The sequence below is a fragment of the Morone saxatilis genome, unplaced genomic scaffold (genome assembly GCF_004916995.1).
Source record: "Morone saxatilis isolate NCDOM2014 unplaced genomic scaffold, NCSU_SB_2.0 Contig15, whole genome shotgun sequence".
Taxonomy (NCBI): Eukaryota; Metazoa; Chordata; class Actinopteri; family Moronidae; genus Morone; species Morone saxatilis.
In genome coordinates this window covers 11857658-11874383 of record NW_023339707.1, presented here as the reverse complement: position 1 = coordinate 11874383, position 16726 = coordinate 11857658, and the positions used below count along the sequence as shown (strand labels likewise).

The 16726-nt window shown below is 41.7% G+C and overlaps 2 protein-coding genes across 2 annotated transcripts; both read right to left on the bottom strand.

The window, feature by feature from the left end:
• Positions 1-3256: 3256 nt before the first annotated feature.
• On the bottom strand, positions 3257-8014 carry rbm15 (RNA binding motif protein 15). The gene has a single exon (XM_035656148.1). It carries the CDS (start codon positions 7865-7867, stop codon positions 5318-5320), a length of 2550 nt encoding a protein of 849 aa, XP_035512041.1. The 5' UTR covers positions 7868-8014; the 3' UTR covers positions 3257-5317.
• Positions 8015-10947: 2933 nt separating this feature from the next.
• alx3 (ALX homeobox 3) lies at positions 10948-16522 on the bottom strand. Its single transcript, XM_035657214.1, has 4 exons — positions 16156-16522; positions 12024-12298; positions 11789-11911; positions 10948-11663 (listed from the first exon to the last, which is right to left on the bottom strand). The coding sequence occupies exons 1-4, from the start codon at positions 16514-16516 to the stop codon at positions 11316-11318; spliced, it is 1107 nt and encodes a 368-aa protein (XP_035513107.1). The 5' UTR covers positions 16517-16522; the 3' UTR covers positions 10948-11315.
• Positions 16523-16726: the final 204 nt, after the last annotated feature.

Genomic DNA, 16726 nt, shown 5'->3' with positions numbered 1-16726 from the left:
CTCGGCCAGTTTCTGTCTTTCTGAAAACAAAACACACACACAACTTGCAACATCTTTAACAAGTTTTATTGACACACCATGTATACTTTTAAAGCACACTGAAGTGAAGAAACAACATCATTTATCTACATATTACATTTATTTTCATCTTGGATTTAAAAATAGAGCCAACAAATGTTTGTCATTATTTCACTTTGTAGAAAAAAGGGTTCCACATTTTATGTCATTTCATATTGTTAATGTACCGTTAATCAAAACAAACGGGTTACTTACAGTAGACGACACCTGATGGTGTGTTGATCGGCACCCTGGAAACAAACTGATGCACCAACTGCGGCCCAGTGGAAGTCTGTAAACGAAAAATACAGACATGTTTTACATTTCCACTTATGACAGTGTAAATTATTTGAAAATGCTTGTTAATGAAATAAATCTCTTGCTTTTAGATATGTTAATGCTGGTCAACATACAATATCCAAGTGAGGTCTTTATACTGCAATAAACTGCACTGCAATCAGCAGGAGAGCAGAAATTGTTTTTATAAATTACTGTTCGTCACAGATCAGATGATCTTTCTAGTAGTAATGCAGGAGCAAATATTATAACCTGAGATGTGTCAAACTGAGGTAATTTGACCATCCCAAGATATCTTACTAACAAAATTATAATGTGGTACCTTTGCAAAGGATTATAGGTTATAACCCTTATTTGGAAAGAAAACACTGGTGACACTTTGATGCGGTGTCTGTATATTATAATGATGAACTTTATGAGCTGTTTTAATTTCTCTTCATGTAGGTAAACTGATTTCACCAAGTAACCTTTAACATTTGTAAAATTTTACAATTCCATGTTTCAAGAAGGTAAAAATTTGCCTATTTTCTTAACACTGTGTCAAGACAAAAGTCCTGCCTGTAAATCAATGACTAATGTATATCTTTTCTTTTAACCTTGAGTGAATATTTCTTTATTTTTGAACTCCTTACAAAGCATTCTATTGCTGCTAAATATATTGATGAGTGAGTGTTTAGTTGCATGTCCCTCTGGTTTTCATTAACTCTGCATTATTAGACACTGTGTCAGTTTGACAAGTGACTTGAAGAGAAGTGCTGGCTGACAGATTAAACAAGTATTGGCCACGGATGGATTTTATTTTCACAAACTACATTTTGAATGCTAACTGTTGGCATGTGATGATTGTATAGGGTCCAGGTCTGGACTTCCCTTAAATCTCTCATGAACTAATACTGGGACCTGTAGTTGTTTACATTTCTTTATGCAAAAGACAGTTTTGTGGCAGAAGCAATTTTCTTCTGTTATTATAATTCCTTTAAATTACATTTGTGAAAATAATGCTTTAGGCTTGAGCAAGAAATAATCTAATAAAGGTTTCTTTAAGCAGGATCAATAACATTACATATATATCATGAGTGGCTTATTGAAATATGTCCAATATTAATGATGAAAAAAAGAATACAGTGGTTTGAAGCTGCTTTTTGGTTTGCCGTAAATCAATTAGTACTACAAGAGTTTTCTCACAGACCACATCATATTAACATATTATTAATCTTTAAGTGAATGATAGTAATCCCCATTTGGTTTTAAAGCTCTACTAAGGCTGCAAAATCACCTAAAAATGATTTTTTTCCCTACTGTAGGCAGGAGCTTCAACAGCAGCTGTAGCCTGTAACTGACTGTACAAAAATCACCCAATTTCATTTCAAACTTTAACATCAATTTTGCAAAGAATGTAAACAAAAGCATCTACATGAGTGTATTATCAAGGCTATTTAAATGTTATCTATTTGAGAAAATGTTATAATTTTGTTCTTCAGCTGCAGCACTATCTTCAATAGGTTATTGTGGGCAGTAAATCATCATATTATTTTACACAATTGGATTCATGCCAACTGCCATCAGTGGAGATAAGGTCAGCAATGACTTTGGCTACTAGTGTCCCATTTTGCATTTGTTATATTAAAAAATGTGGTGTTGACACTTTATACTTACCACTGCTGCCTAAGCCACCGATACAGATCTGGCAGGCAGCACTTTGTCTCTTTACTCACCCTCATGCCGTTTGTACACAGCAGTCATATAGTGATACCAGCTCTGTCCTGGATGTCTGGTGTGCATTAGTGTGATTTGTCAGGTACACTGTGAGGGGGAGAAAGCAGGAGCTCCGTGGTCCTCAAGATGGCAATGTTTCTCTAGTGAGGTAAGGGGTCCTTCTCAGCACAGAACACAGCATTTGTTTTCACACTAACATGACTAAAATGGATGGTAGAAGGAAATGGAAAATTTTCTTTCCTGCGTAAAGTGGCCATAAACTTAAACAAACAGATCTCCTAGAAGAATTTGGGGGAGGGGCGGGGTCCGCAGTGTGGATTCCTTCCAGCGGTGTCAAAAAGGGTAAACAATTTGCCCTGTTCGTATTTAATTTCCATGCTGCAGCAGACCTCAGATGACGATGGAGTACAGCTTCAGCACAGCCAACGCTTCACTCGTCTCCTCGGAGAGGGTTCAATCAGAGGAGAACACAAAGATGGGGGGGAAAACAATATTCCTAGCTGAGGGTTGGGCCAATCCTCTTCCCTGAGCCAAACATTAAGTCAAATCAAATCATAACTGGGCAAAGTATAATAAAGACAAATCAGCCCAGTGGTTCAGCTTGGCCTCTGCAGCGAGAGAGCCTGAACTGTAGATTCTATGGAAATTTCAGAGCGGTGTCACCCACAATCTCCCGAGTGGAGTGTGTGACAGGCGGTGATGGGATTTCCTCAGCTCCTATTCAGGACCAGGAACAAAGCACATGAAACCTTTAGAGTAATGACCGGGGAAGACAACAGGATACCGGCACGTGCTGTTGTTTGCTCCGGCCCTCGACTCCCGAACTGCGACGCTGTCTGCATCTGCCACCATTTCACACTGCAAACTGGATTCTGGCTGTAAACAAGGGGGCAGTGGAGGCTCCTCGGTCCTGATCGGGTGTTCACATGCCAACAGGAACAGTTGAGGGTATAACAGGGGAACATGAGGGGAGTAATTTAGATTGGCAACTTAGGAGCCCAGAACAGGCCTGTAAGCAAACAGCGATCCTCACACGAAACAGGGGTCTCTCTTCACTGGTGCTAAACAAACTGCAAATTGTCTCCCTTTTTCGTGTGCAGAAACAAAATTTCAAGTGACAACTCCTTCGAAACACAATAAGGCATGGCAGCTTGTTTCTTCAATTGACTTCCATCGAAGAAACATGTTTCCCTTCAAATGAACAATTTATTGATAATCGGTCACATTAAGTGCCCAAACGCACTTGCAGGTATGTGAACAGCTTCGCATGGGCTCTACGGATTTTCCTTTCCCATGACATCAAAGTGTACATTGCTCAATTTTCCATTTAAAACAGAAGTCATCACAGGTGCAGATGGGACACACAACTTAAAAGCTGCCTCATTAGTGAGGACTCACAAACACTAGGTTGCCTTCTCTGCAGTGGTTTCAGCTCTGCACTCGTCTCCTCAAAAGTCCAACGTTGAAGTGGGTGTGGTGTTCACACATATAACATTTCTCCGACATATTGTTTTCAATACATATTAAACCAAACTCAGCAAATCATAATCCAGGGTCTGTTACTATTGCATGACAAACATACAATGGCAAAACAAAATACGGTAAGTAGGCCTTGGAAACATGTTGGCAGGCATGAGTAAAATATTGTCCAATTTAAACCTCTAATATTTAAATTCAAACATTAACTGTTAAAGTGTTTCTAACACTTTAAAATGACACAGACCTACTTACTGAACAAATAGCAGGTTTTTGTTACTTTGTACCAACATTTTACTGATACTGAATATTATTATTCTTGGAGGACCTACTGGTTTTAGAGCAATAAATGAAACAACACAAAACTCTCTAAGCTTTTTATCCATTACTAATGTAGTTTTTCATAGATCACATTACACAACCATTTCTAAGGTAGGGATGCACAAAATAAAATATGAAGTAAAAAATATGAAAAACATGTTAGTATTTGCTTTACTATGCTATGCGTATGTTATGTTCCCTGTCTCACATCTGTTAGTATTCAGCATTCCACAAAGACTTGACATAACAATTTAGTTTTACCAGTGCACACACACTGAGTTCATTGTCTATCTTGCAATTTGGTGTTCCAATATTGAGGAACACAATAATAAAAAGATACACTCAAATTCAAACCGTGAACCTGAACATAATTTGTAATTTTTTCAAACCTAACATCGGTAACTGAAATGTGTGACGTGTATCTAGAGACGGTCCATAAGAATTAAAACACGTCGCACAACTACTCATCAGCACACCAAACTCCATTCACCGAACCGTTTAAGCTATCTTGTTGTGATCAGGGTGGTTACCTGAGGAAGGCGAGCTAGCCAAAACAACATATCTGGTGAAGGGAGCGTGGTGTGCTGAAGAAGAGTTGTGAGACGTTTTTTTGACCGTCAAAATCTTCCCGGAGAGAGATTAGCTTTGTAACTGCAGTACCAAATCATTCACTACACCTTTACTGAAAACCTTCTATTTAAAAATGCCACACCTTTCTCTCCACCCATCAAAAAGTGATTATAGTAGAAATATTATTGCACTGAGGTTCAAAGCTTTGAAAAAAGGATGTTTTCTGATTCCCCTCATGTAAATACCTGCAGAAGAGGTAGACACAATAACACCACCTATACAAACTAAGGCAATAACGTACAATAGCCCAGAAACATATGTGACCTCTGTTAAGCTTTTCATTTTCAGCCTTTTGTTAACACTGTGTCAGAGATGTGTCTTCAACACCATAGGAGCTTGTGAGGCCGTAGTTTGTGGTTTTATTGTTGTGGAGGCGTTATTGTGTCCATTCATTGCATTTCTAAATTCTCTACTTCTTTTCTTGTAATAGAGATGGAACGTTAAGATCTTACAACCTGTTAAATGAACCAAAAATGTGTTCTATATGACTTATCTCTTCTTAAATGAAATTGAAATTTATTCAAGCAAATGCTCCTCATATTTACTGTTCTCCAGTATTCTGACTGAATTACTGTCAGTTTATGACCTTGTGAGCAATTCACACACCCTTTAAAAATAATTTCAAAAACACACATCCTTTCAGTTTTGTAGGAGGGCACTGTTTGTCCTTTTAGTAGATTACATGGCAACATACAAACACTCAAGAACCATACTAGTGTACCCCATAATGCAGAACACACAGCATGCAATAGTTACTGACATACAGCAGGTTTTTTTTTTTTTTTTAACAATACTTGAACTTAGTGTGTTCTGATTTTTTTCAAGATGCTCCACGAACCACAATCATGACCAGATAGTCCTCTTCACTTTTAGCCAGAGCTTTGGCAGAGGAATCCAGGAACTGCTGGGAGAAATCACAGGGAGGGAAAGCATGAAGAACCCCTGTGTTGTCTTTATCTCTGCTCCCTCCCACAGGCAGGCTGATGACTCCAGCTGCTTGTTTTTGGTTGAGGTAGGACACCAGGTTGCGAAGCGGCCGCTGAGTTGATGCTGCAGGGTCGGACGAAGATGTATCCTCTGTGGCCCCAGGAACTGCCAGCAGGATGGCGTAGCCACCGGGACCCGCCACCTTGATGCGCCGGGACACCTCGTCAAGCTTGGGCTGGTCCAGACGGAGACGCTGGGTGATCTTTAGCTCGCTCACCTGCCTCCCCGTTGTGCCGTCAACAAGCAGCTCGCTGGCTACGTTGTGATCGCCCTCCAGCAGGTGCATGTTGGCCGGGAAGTTGCTGTTCTTGAGTAACAGCATGCCGTGCCAGGCCAAACCAAGTTTGGTGCCGTCTGGTTTGGACGGCTGGCCTCCCTTGGCACTGCTCTCAGAACGTTCTCTCTTGGCCGGCCCCTTACCGCCATCGCCTGCTTTGCGCTTTCGCTCTCCAACTGCTGAAACGCTGCTACTTGAAGGTCCCTTGTCAGAGAGACTCTGGGTTTTGAGTCTCCGTTCAGCCCCACCTCTTTCCAGGCTGCTGTGATGTTCTCGTACGGGGGAGGGTCTCTCGCCCCGCAGAGGGCGCTCTGAGTCACTGAAGCGCCCTCCATCTCTGCTGCTACCCCCAGGACTACCATCTGGAGAAGCACGTCTGCGCCTTACTGTCCTCTCAGTGCTGTCGGGGGAGTGGTCTATATGTCGTCCATCCTCCATCACACGCCGCTTGCGAGCAGGTTCCCGTCCTTGCAGCTCTCGTTCCAAAGACCAGGGCTCCCGTGCCCGCCGCTCACGTTCCAAGTGCTCCAGAGGCTCAAAGGGCGAGGCACGTACCCGATCACGAATGGCCGGGTTGGGCCACTCAGTTCCAGGAAAGAGCTCTCTCTCCCTGAAGTGAAGTGGCGGTGGAGTCCGTTCTCTGACCCTCAGAGGTTCAGGAGTGGCCCGGTGGACAAACGACTCAGCCACCATGTCAAACGGAGGTATTGGGAGAGGCTGCAGAAACTGCTGCTGGTAACGATGCTCAGTGTCAGCAAAGTCAACTCTAAGTCTCCGCTCGGGACCTCCTAGTGGGAAGCCCCTCATGTGCGTGCATGCCGCTTGTGCAGCGTCCAAACTTTCATACTGAATGTAGGCCCAAGTGTCCCCCTTTCTGTAGTCAATGGTCCTTATAGTGCCAAAGCGATCAAATTCTCTTGCCAGGGCGGCTAAAGGAACCCACGGTCCAAGTCCACCCACCCACAGGCGTGTGGTGGGAGTTGCTTTCCCATAACCTATCTTTATGGGGTTGCGGCCCACTACTTTTCCAGACATACTAAGCTTAGCCCGGTGAGCCATGTCAAGGTTCTCAAATTTCAGAAACCCATATGTGCTGATTTGTCCCCTTGTGGGTCTTTTAATGTCTACTTCTGTTATGACCCCAAACCTGTCAAAAGCCCTCCGCAGGTCTGCTTCTGTAACAGTTATGTCCAGGTTGCCTAAAAACAACGTCCTATTGGCTCTTTGGTCATCTTCTGGAGATATAAAATCCTCCTCACGAAAGGCTGCTCGCTCTGCAATGAAAGCCGGACGTGCCCTGGCTTCAAACAGAGCAAACTCCCTGTCCCGCTCCAGCTCTCTGGGCAAAGGGGGCGGCGGGGGAGGGGGGAGCCGTCCCAAGGCAAGCTGCTGCAGCCGGTAGTCTCTGTATCCGAGCCCGGTGGGCGAGAGGGGTCTCTGCAAATGTCTATGGCTTTGAGCTGCACCATACAAGTCTCTCTCCACAGGCGAGCGGCTTCTCCTCCTGTTAATGTACACCGCCTCTATTTTAAGCGGACGGTCGTACAGCACCAGCCGTCCCCTGGCGTGCTTCGCAGCCCGGGCGTCCTCCGGCTTCCTGAAATTCACGAAGGCTATCCGCTCGTCGTTGCTGCGGCTGATCTTCACGCTCACGTCGCCGAATTTCTTAAACTCGTGAAAGAGTCCGTCCTCTATGTCTTCGTCGCTCAGCTGCGTGCCGAGGTCGCTTATTTTGAGGGTTTTGTACTCACTCTCGGCGCTGGGCGGCTGGACCCGCTGCTCCCCCCGTGAGGCGGTCCTCGGCGAGGCTAAATCCAGCGTCAGGCTCAGGTTGTGGTTCTTACCGACGGAGCTAACCGCAGCCGACAAACTGTGGTTGTTTCCCGTCCGGCTGTGGCCGTCGAAGTCTCGGTCTCTTTTTTCGCCGAGCAGACTCCTTCTCGTCGAGCCGCCGTCGCTCTTGGTCGAGCTATTTCCATTATTACTCCCACTGGAAACGGAGAGAGCCCCCATTTTCTTGCTGGTCGGGTGGCATCCTCCCCTGTCTCGAATATCGTCCAGGGCCCGGGAGCGTTTTTTAATCGGCGACCGCTCTTTACCTTTCATTTCAGTCCACACGGAGCCGACCCTTGGGACGCCTGGGCTTTTATTTAGAGCTGTTTCTGCAATTTAGTGCAGAAAAGTATTGCAATGAAAAACGGATTTATTCACTGACCCTGCGGCAAAACAACAACAGTCGCCATTTTGTAAAGATTAGCGCGACGGTCCGCCCCTTCCACCTGATTGGCTGGAAAAGTGGGTGGAAAACTTGAAAGCGCCTGTCAATCATCCGCTGAGAGTTTTAAAATAAAAATGTATTTTTCACATGCTGTAACGAAGTGAAGGCGGTGGATAAAGCCATCAGTGGTCTCACAATACTGAACAAATATCAGCACGACATGGTGGTATTTATTTAAACATTTACAGTTAATTTATTATTTATCATTTTGTGAGCCGCTCCTGTTTTGACTTCATTATTATTGACAGTGCACACTCATCTTAAATGACCAGACTTTGTAACAAACTAATGTAAAATTTCACAGGAGGGGAATAAAATTAATAAAATGTGGTTTTGACTAAAACCACAAGGTGGCAGTGTTTGAACAGCAGCTCAAAGGGTACAGTAGCACATAAGCCCTTATCTAATCCTTAAAAATGACCTTGGATAGTAAGATGGCCTTTCTCTGAGGGTATGTGGGCGAAGCGAGCTGCTAATAAACCAGTTGTCATGTATAATCTCAGGTGTATACAGTAGCCAAGCTCCAGTCCTAACTGTAGGACTTTAATAAGGATGAAAAAATAAAATAAAAGTCTTTTAAGTTAATAAGTAGCCTAATTAAGTAGCCAAGTTAAGTACTGCCATTATATGTCTTAGGGCCTTTTATATAGGTTACTTCTGACATTTTCTTTACTTTTAGATACAAGAGTTTCTTTTTTGAAGGTATAAATTGAAAGTAAAATGAAAATGGATGACTTATTTGGCTTTTGCGCCTCCTTTAATGGAGTTCTCCCTATTTCTGAGTCAAACTTTTGCTTGAATTATGCTTATGCTCTTTTGGATATGTGTAAAAAAAAAAACATTTTGTGCACACTGTACAAGTATAGTCAACTAAATGTGGCATTATTAATATGACGGGTTGTTGTTTGTTGCAGATGAACTGTTGAATGAAGTTCGACTGATAAATGTCTGGAAGCAGCCAAATCCTTAACGACAGACTGTGTTGGACTTGCCTCACTCCGCTGTAACTGAGCTGGCCACACTGTGCCACCACATTGTTAAGCTTAGCGGGACATGTTAATGCTGTTGGACTACTTCAAATACGAGGATCCGTTGTGTCACAATAGCTGCACTTCAAGGCCGAGATAAATCTCGCTGAGATCAAAGCTCAGAACAGTGGCCAGCAGGCAGCGTTACAGATTTTAATGAGCATTAAATCATATTTTTTTGTCCATTAATGAGGCTAAGGGTATAGTAATTTCCAGCTTTTAGTGACAGTCTTCACCCAATGACCCTGACACACAGAGTGATGCTTAGTTAATAACTGCCCCATTCATTGTGCAGACTTAACTCAACAGTTTTAATTTCTTTTCTGACAAATCATATAAAACCTTTGTAGCCTGATATATTGAGTCAATACAGATCAAAGTTTGTACCACACCATTGTAACTTTAAAGACAACTTAATCCAAACTTATGACTGCCTATTATAAGATGAGGTCATTAGTTTCTGTCCTTATTTTAAGTGGAATAAACCGTACTGCATTTATTTATTTACAGTTTCCTCTTTTGTTTATGCACAGATACATTTGCTGCTTCCTATATAAAAATAAATATTGAAATTTAGTACTGATCCTCCATCTGCCATTTCTCCAGCTTTCCTAAAGATGGCCATCGCCTCAATCCCTTATCCCTACTGACAGGTCTTCTTATCTTCTCCACTTAATCTGGGATTTAATCAGGGGGGCTATGTAACTGCAGTAAGGGCTGCTGTCTCCCAGGGCCTGGCTGGAATTTGAAGCTGTGGGTGTGGAAAGTGTTTCTGATGGGTTTCTTCTATTGGAACCACATGTTAGTGGCTCCCACAAAACCCCGGCACAGACTCAGGGAATGGCAGCTAATCCACCACAGCATGGCTGTCATGGTGAAGCAAGCAAAGGGAAAGAAGAGCCAATATATTCTGCCGTAAGCCATGTACACTCCTGGGGAGTAAGTGGAGCTTGGGAGGGCTTTGTCCACCAGTGGAACCTTTCTTTTTTTCTCTTGTCAAGTTGCATTTTCAATCTCACACAGATTGAAATGTTTGCACATCTGACATGAATATGTTGGTATTTAGTAATTTACACCAGATGGGATGTACCATGCAATTCAGTGTTTCCTTGACAATAAAGTAAATCGTTTGGGGTAAAGCACAACAAGGAGATTTCCTGAAAACAATTATTAGGAATGCATTCAGCATACACGTGAGACTTCTGTATGCCACAGCAACATATCTATGTCATATTTGTCTTTAAAAAGACAATACATGAACACATATGTATTTATAAATAAAAGCAGAAAGCAGATAAACTTGCTTCAGTGACCAATATTAGCAAACTAATACGCTCTAGGCTACAGTAACCCAATTTCTTCTATTAAACTGTAACTCATTACTCAGTTGGTCGGGTTTACCACTGATGCCAGATGTGAATGAGAAATGCCTGCCTCGATGTGAAAGCAGCCGTCTGTGGGAGGCTCTACACTTTATCATCAATAGTGAAGTGTGGTCGCTCAGTTAGCTTTCCATTAATGAACCTGCCACTCGCTCCTGATACATGAGGTGCCACCTGAAGGCCTCTTGAAGTGAGGCCAAGTGGGCTGCACGTGTACGGTCTCTCTGTGTACTCCTCGAATACAAAGAAGCTCACTTCCTGCACAGCAGAAATCTTTGTGTTTATGGCAACCACAGTCTGAGAAGCATTTTTGCTTCACAACAACATTCCTAGTTACATTTGCGACACAGACTTTTGGTCAACTCTCTTTGGTTATCGTTTTTTAAAAGAGTCATGTCAAGGCTAAAACAATTCCCGGCTGAGACTGTTTTCTCTTCATCTCTTTTTCCCAACAATAGTTTTTTACTGAATAAGACAGATGCTTTAGATGGAGGCCTTTATTACTGGTCACACTATAAAGCACAACAGACAAAAAAAACAATGATTAATATGATAATTACAGTTTTTACATGCTTAAATAATTTTCCTCTTTGGTCTCAGCATTGTGATATCAAACTAAAACTGAAAACATTGAAGTTCCAATTAATACGCTGGGTTTTCGTGCAAGAAGTCAAGTTGCCCTCAATTCTTATTCCAAGATCTTCTGAATTGTGAAAAGTCTCCAAGTTGGCTTATATAAATGTTAAGAGGAAATATTTGAGTCATATGCTTAGGTGGGTGTGTACACCCACCTGACTGACTATGCGTCAGGAATGTAATATGCTTTGGCTCAGTCAGTGCATAATGGGGAGCTGGCACTGTTGTGGTCATGTAGGCCAGGAGAGGATGCTGCCTGGCTCTTTGGCTTTCATCCGCAGCGCCACCAGGCCCGTCGGCTTGTATTCAGTCTCCGGCCCCTCAATGGAAGGGGACCCGAGGCCTCCTGGGAAGCTGTGGAGCGAGTAGAGGCCGTTGATGCCCGGATGGTGAGGTGGGTGGTGGTGGTGGGGATGGCTGGGGGATGGGGGCATGCCCATGAAGCCCTGCAGATTGCTGTGGGGGTGAGGGTATGGACTCATGCAGGACGAGGGGATGGAGTCAGCTCCTAGGACGCAGCCGGCACCTGAACCACCGCCTCCTCCTGAAGCCGCCCCTGGCCACAAGTTGCCCTGCATCTGGATGGGGGAGATTTTGGAGATGATCGATATTGAATTTAATATAATTAACATGGAAATGCTTATAATAATGCTTACGTGTACAACTAAAACATGTGTGGCATTTATGATTGGCAGTGGCCTACCTGGTATGTGTCATGGCGAGGAAGAAGAGAGATGTCATATGTAGCAAAGTGGTTGCGGACCTCCTGGATCTTCCCATAGCGTTCCCGTTTCCTCCACTTGGCTCTACGATTCTGGAACCAGACCTTTCAAATAGAAAAATACAGTATAACAGGAAAGTTTTAGAAGAAAACAGGTCTTGTTAAGGTCAGAAACTCAAAAATGAAATAGTGTGAAACATGAGGCTCTATCACACACCTGAACCCGAGCCTCAGTGAGCTCAGTCCTCAGGGCCAGCTGCTCCCGTGCGTACACGTCAGGATAGTGTGTCTTCTGAAACACTTTCTCCAGCTCCTCCAGCTGAAAGGTGCTGAAGGTGGTGCGATTGCGCCGCTTCTTGTTCTTGCCCGATAAATCAATGGAGTCAGCGATAGAGTCCCCATGTAAACCGCCGCCTGGCTCTTTCAGCTTGCTACAACAGTCCGAGCCAATACCAGGATAGCCCATGGTCTTCGGAGTTCCCTTCTCTCTGACTGAGGAGGGCACACAGAAAAAGGTAGACAGTTGTATTTCAAAATAAATGTTAATTCATATTCAAATTCTAGCCTTTTTTATTGTCAGTTCATCATTAACAACTTATTGTTTGAGGGTTTTAGACAGCTGTTTACCATTTTAATATTCTAATGTTTTTAGGCTTCTGGTTTTATTTTAAATTTTGGCAATTGTCAGTCTTTGTTTAAGAGTTTACCATTGCCTGATCTGTCTGTCATATTTAGTCTGTTTTACTTTTTTTTAATCTGGAACCCATTTTTACTGCTGCCCATGTTGGCCAGGACACTCTTGAAAACATTTTTTTTTTTTTAAATCTCAATTAAGCTTTTGTGGTTAAATAAAAATATTTTTTTATTACACCTGATTAATTCATTTTACAGGGTCACAGAAAAATGATGCAGGACTCCCCAGTAAACACCATTCACATAGCCAACTTAAATATCTTTTGAAATTGTGAAGAAATCCCAAATAAGAGGATGAGAAATGCAGAATGTATATACAGAAAAGGTCAGTGCTTTGCAACTGAATGATGAATCGCTCCTATTTTCACTGCCAGAGGAATAACATTATGTCTTTTTTTTAACCAGCACATTTGGGTATGGTTCACAACGCATTATAATTCTAAACACAAAATTAAATTAAACAGGTTGTCACAGCAAACATTTTGTGTGTGAGGTATCACAGAAAACCGTTAATCTCTTGATTGTTTTTTATGCTTCTCAATTTGATTCCCAAACTCAAAGTGCCATAAGTGGCTGAACTGTAAGACGCCTGAGAAAAGCAACACACAACACTAAATCAGCCAAACAGCGTTTTAATTTGATTAGCTCAGACAAGCCATATTTAGGCAGTGAACTCTCTGTGAATTGGCTTGAATTAAACCCACAAGGCAATAGGGGAAAAACAAGATTTGATTTGTTTCATTTGGAAAAGGAGAAAATAAATGTTTAAGGTCAGCTTCCAAATAAAGTTCATTCTATGGCAAACCTTTTGTCTATGTCAATAAATTTACATTAAGAATAAGGCAACTAGGATACAGAGCTGGGTTATTTAAAAAAAAAAAATCATAAAGTTATATCTGATAAAGCACATAATTGTTTGAATTAATAACAACCATTCTGCCCTTTATATTCAGCAGTGAGGGGAAATCTGAAATCATTATTTCCCTTCCTGTTAACAGACCATGGAAAGGGCTGTTCCCTCCCGCAGTGTTTGGATGTTGTTGTCCATGTTCATTATGTTTAACCCTGATCTCCAAAACAAAACTCTCTCTCCATCTATCTGCAGGAACTCGCTCACTGGGGGCAACTGAGACACTACTTTGCTATTCTCCTAATTCAATATGGGGCCCAACAGAGAGCACTTTTCATTGCAACATTAATTTCCTCATGTCCATTAGATCCCACCTCACAAAAATATTCTCCGTTAAGATTGCAAACTGGGGCCGCAGGACATTGTATAGCTTTTACCCTGTCAAACACCCACATCCGCTCTGCCTCTACTCCAGTGTAACTGGAGATCTATGTGAAATGCGGGAAAAGGCAAATAGAGGATACATTCAAAATGTATAGATAGGAATATCACGCTGTGAACATGAGGATCAATTCTAATATGCTGAAAGAGTCGTGGTAGAAATTTAAGATGCTTCTTTTCCAGACTTCTTGCTCTGTACATTAAGGTTTTCAATTTGCCAAAACGATACTTAAGTCTTTATAACATATGTTCCATCCTGCTTCTGGATATATAATATATAGATAGAGATAGAATATTCACTGGTTTTAAATCCATCTGCTGTAGTTATTATAACAGATGAATAATAATAAAAATTATGATGATCTCAGCCTTTAATAGCAAGGTTTGAACTGGAGCTCATGCTGCTAAGTTCAAAAAAAGGATTTAAAAAGGGATTTTTTTATTTTTATGGAGAGATAAATTGTACTGGTGTGTGTGTACCATATTTCTATATCGAAATGATGAATAAGATAAAAAAATATATTTTGCCCGTGGATAAATTTTGTCTGCGATATACAAAACAACAAATCTCCCACTGGGAACATATGTAAACTAGAATCTAGCAGCAAATGTAGAATAAAACATCTTAATAAAGACAATCAAGCGTTAAATCTCCCTGATGAGTAAAACGCATAAGAAGAGTTGTTTTTGACATTCTGACCTCGTTTTATTTGTAAAAATAGTGAGAAAACTTTTGGTTACTTTTGTGAAAAAATATGAGTTTGCATTATTAAAATCGAGCAATTCATTTGAAAACACTTTTATAAAAAACAATTCAACCGTTGATAAAAAATGTTCTACTTCTGTTTTACAGTTGCAAGAATTTATTGCAAACAACAATATTGCAAACTAAATTAAAACTTCAAAGTATGTGAAGGGTTTTAAACGCGCTGGCCTGTCCCACCTTCTCTGTACTTTCCTCCCACTGTAGACTAAGCAGGAAGACGTGTCTTCCTTTGAAGGTGTACGAACCCAAACTCAAAAACACACAAATAAAGAATATGCGCGCACACACACACACACACGGTATCCATTCTACACGTGCATACAGGCACATCTCAATTACAGTAATATAAGTAGTAATTTACAAAATAAATTAAACACTAAACAATTGTGCACACATGTACAAGCATGTGTGTGTGTGTGTATGAGAGAGAGAGAGAGAGAGAGAGAGAGAGACAGAGGAATAGGGAAACCCTACATGCCTTCCTTTGTTTATTTAGACTGAACTTAAAAGAAAAGTAATAAAGGCCTACTTTCAGCCAGGACAAGCTGATATCATTATCATAACTAATTGTGAAAAAAGTCTATGGGCTGTCTTTGGCAGTAACATGAATCAAGCTGTTGTATATTATTCTGGACACAGATATCACAAAGACCTTATCAGGGCTCATATCCTCTGTTGCTTTGCAAAATCATCAACACCAATAAATAAAGTGAAAGACCACATCATTTCTCCAGGCTTCAGTTCAACATATACAGTCAGTCACTTTTCTTCCCAAGATGGACATTTACAGGTTAATATTTCTGACAGCACACGCCTGCTTGCAAAATTCGAAGTCAATTCTGATTTTGATGTTTTTTACATGACAAAAACTTATATTAAGAGAATGTGAAAAAATTGGAGGACGTCTTAGGACTAAAATATAAGAATATCAAGCAGAAAGTTGTCCGAAAAAGCTGATGGCTGACTAGTAGCCTAATGACACACCCAACTTGCAGCCAGACTGACCTTTAACCTCTCGCACTTTACATCATGGACTGTCAAGTGAAAGAAAACTTGCTGACATTTTTATCACAACCATGCTTTAATTTGCATAACCAGTAAAAATCCAGTAACACTTTAGTGTAATTAATTGAAATGAAGTTTAAAAACAAAGCCTGCAAACTGCAACAAAAAAACTGGCTTATTTGGAAAACTGATCCACCGGATTTGTGTTATTTAATTTCTTACAAAAATCAACAAGGTGTTGCAAAGGATTAAGATTATTCTCATATTTTATTCCTCCATTCATCAATTTAGTTTTTTACACCCACATCCTGTGCAGGACGGCCATTATTTTATTTTTGAAATGTCAAAACTGGAAAAAAAAATATGCTCATGCCAATTTTGTCTTCAATTAAATTAGGCATAAATTACATTTTTTTCTTAATGCCACTTAAGTGTACACTGTATGTCTGATTAAAAACCTACAGTGTATTGTCAAGATAGCTCAGACAAAAATAAAAACAATCAAAAAAGGTCATCGTTATTATTAGTAGAACTTAAAAAGATCTTGTTGCTCCTACTTTTACTTTTTTGTAACACAACTTTTCTCTAACTTACCTTCCGAGCTGTTTTCATAAAACACCGGCTTGCCGCTTATCGCTGTCCCCTTTTGATCCTGGTTCATACTGTCCAAGTACTTGCTGTGTTTAGACGGCGAGGCGGGTGGATTCGCCGGGGCTGCGCCGTGCGTAAAGTCCGCCGCAGCATCACCAAACCTCCCCATGGCGGCGGCGGCGGCGTACAGATCCCCGCGCAGGCTGAGGCGGTGAGGAAGAGGAGGAGGAGGAAGGTGCGAGGGTTTCTGCAGCTCATCGCAGGGGAGAAAGGAGCCGGAGCCGCCGTGCTCCAGTCTCGGAGAGTTTTCCGGCGTCCTCCTGCTGGTCTGCGAAGAGAAAGGCAAACAACTCTCCGTGTCCATCTTACGGCTCCAGCAGGCAGCAGAGACAACAGCGACTGGGCGCTGATAGTGTGGGCGCCTGAGTGAGAGGTTTTTTTTCTCTTCTGTGTTCATGTCAAGTGGGTGGGATTTAACAGATCAGAAACAAAGACCCGTGAAACCGGGATTGGACTGTGTGTGTGAGTGTGCGTGCATGTGTGTGTGAGCGACAGAGAGACAGAGAGAAAGAGA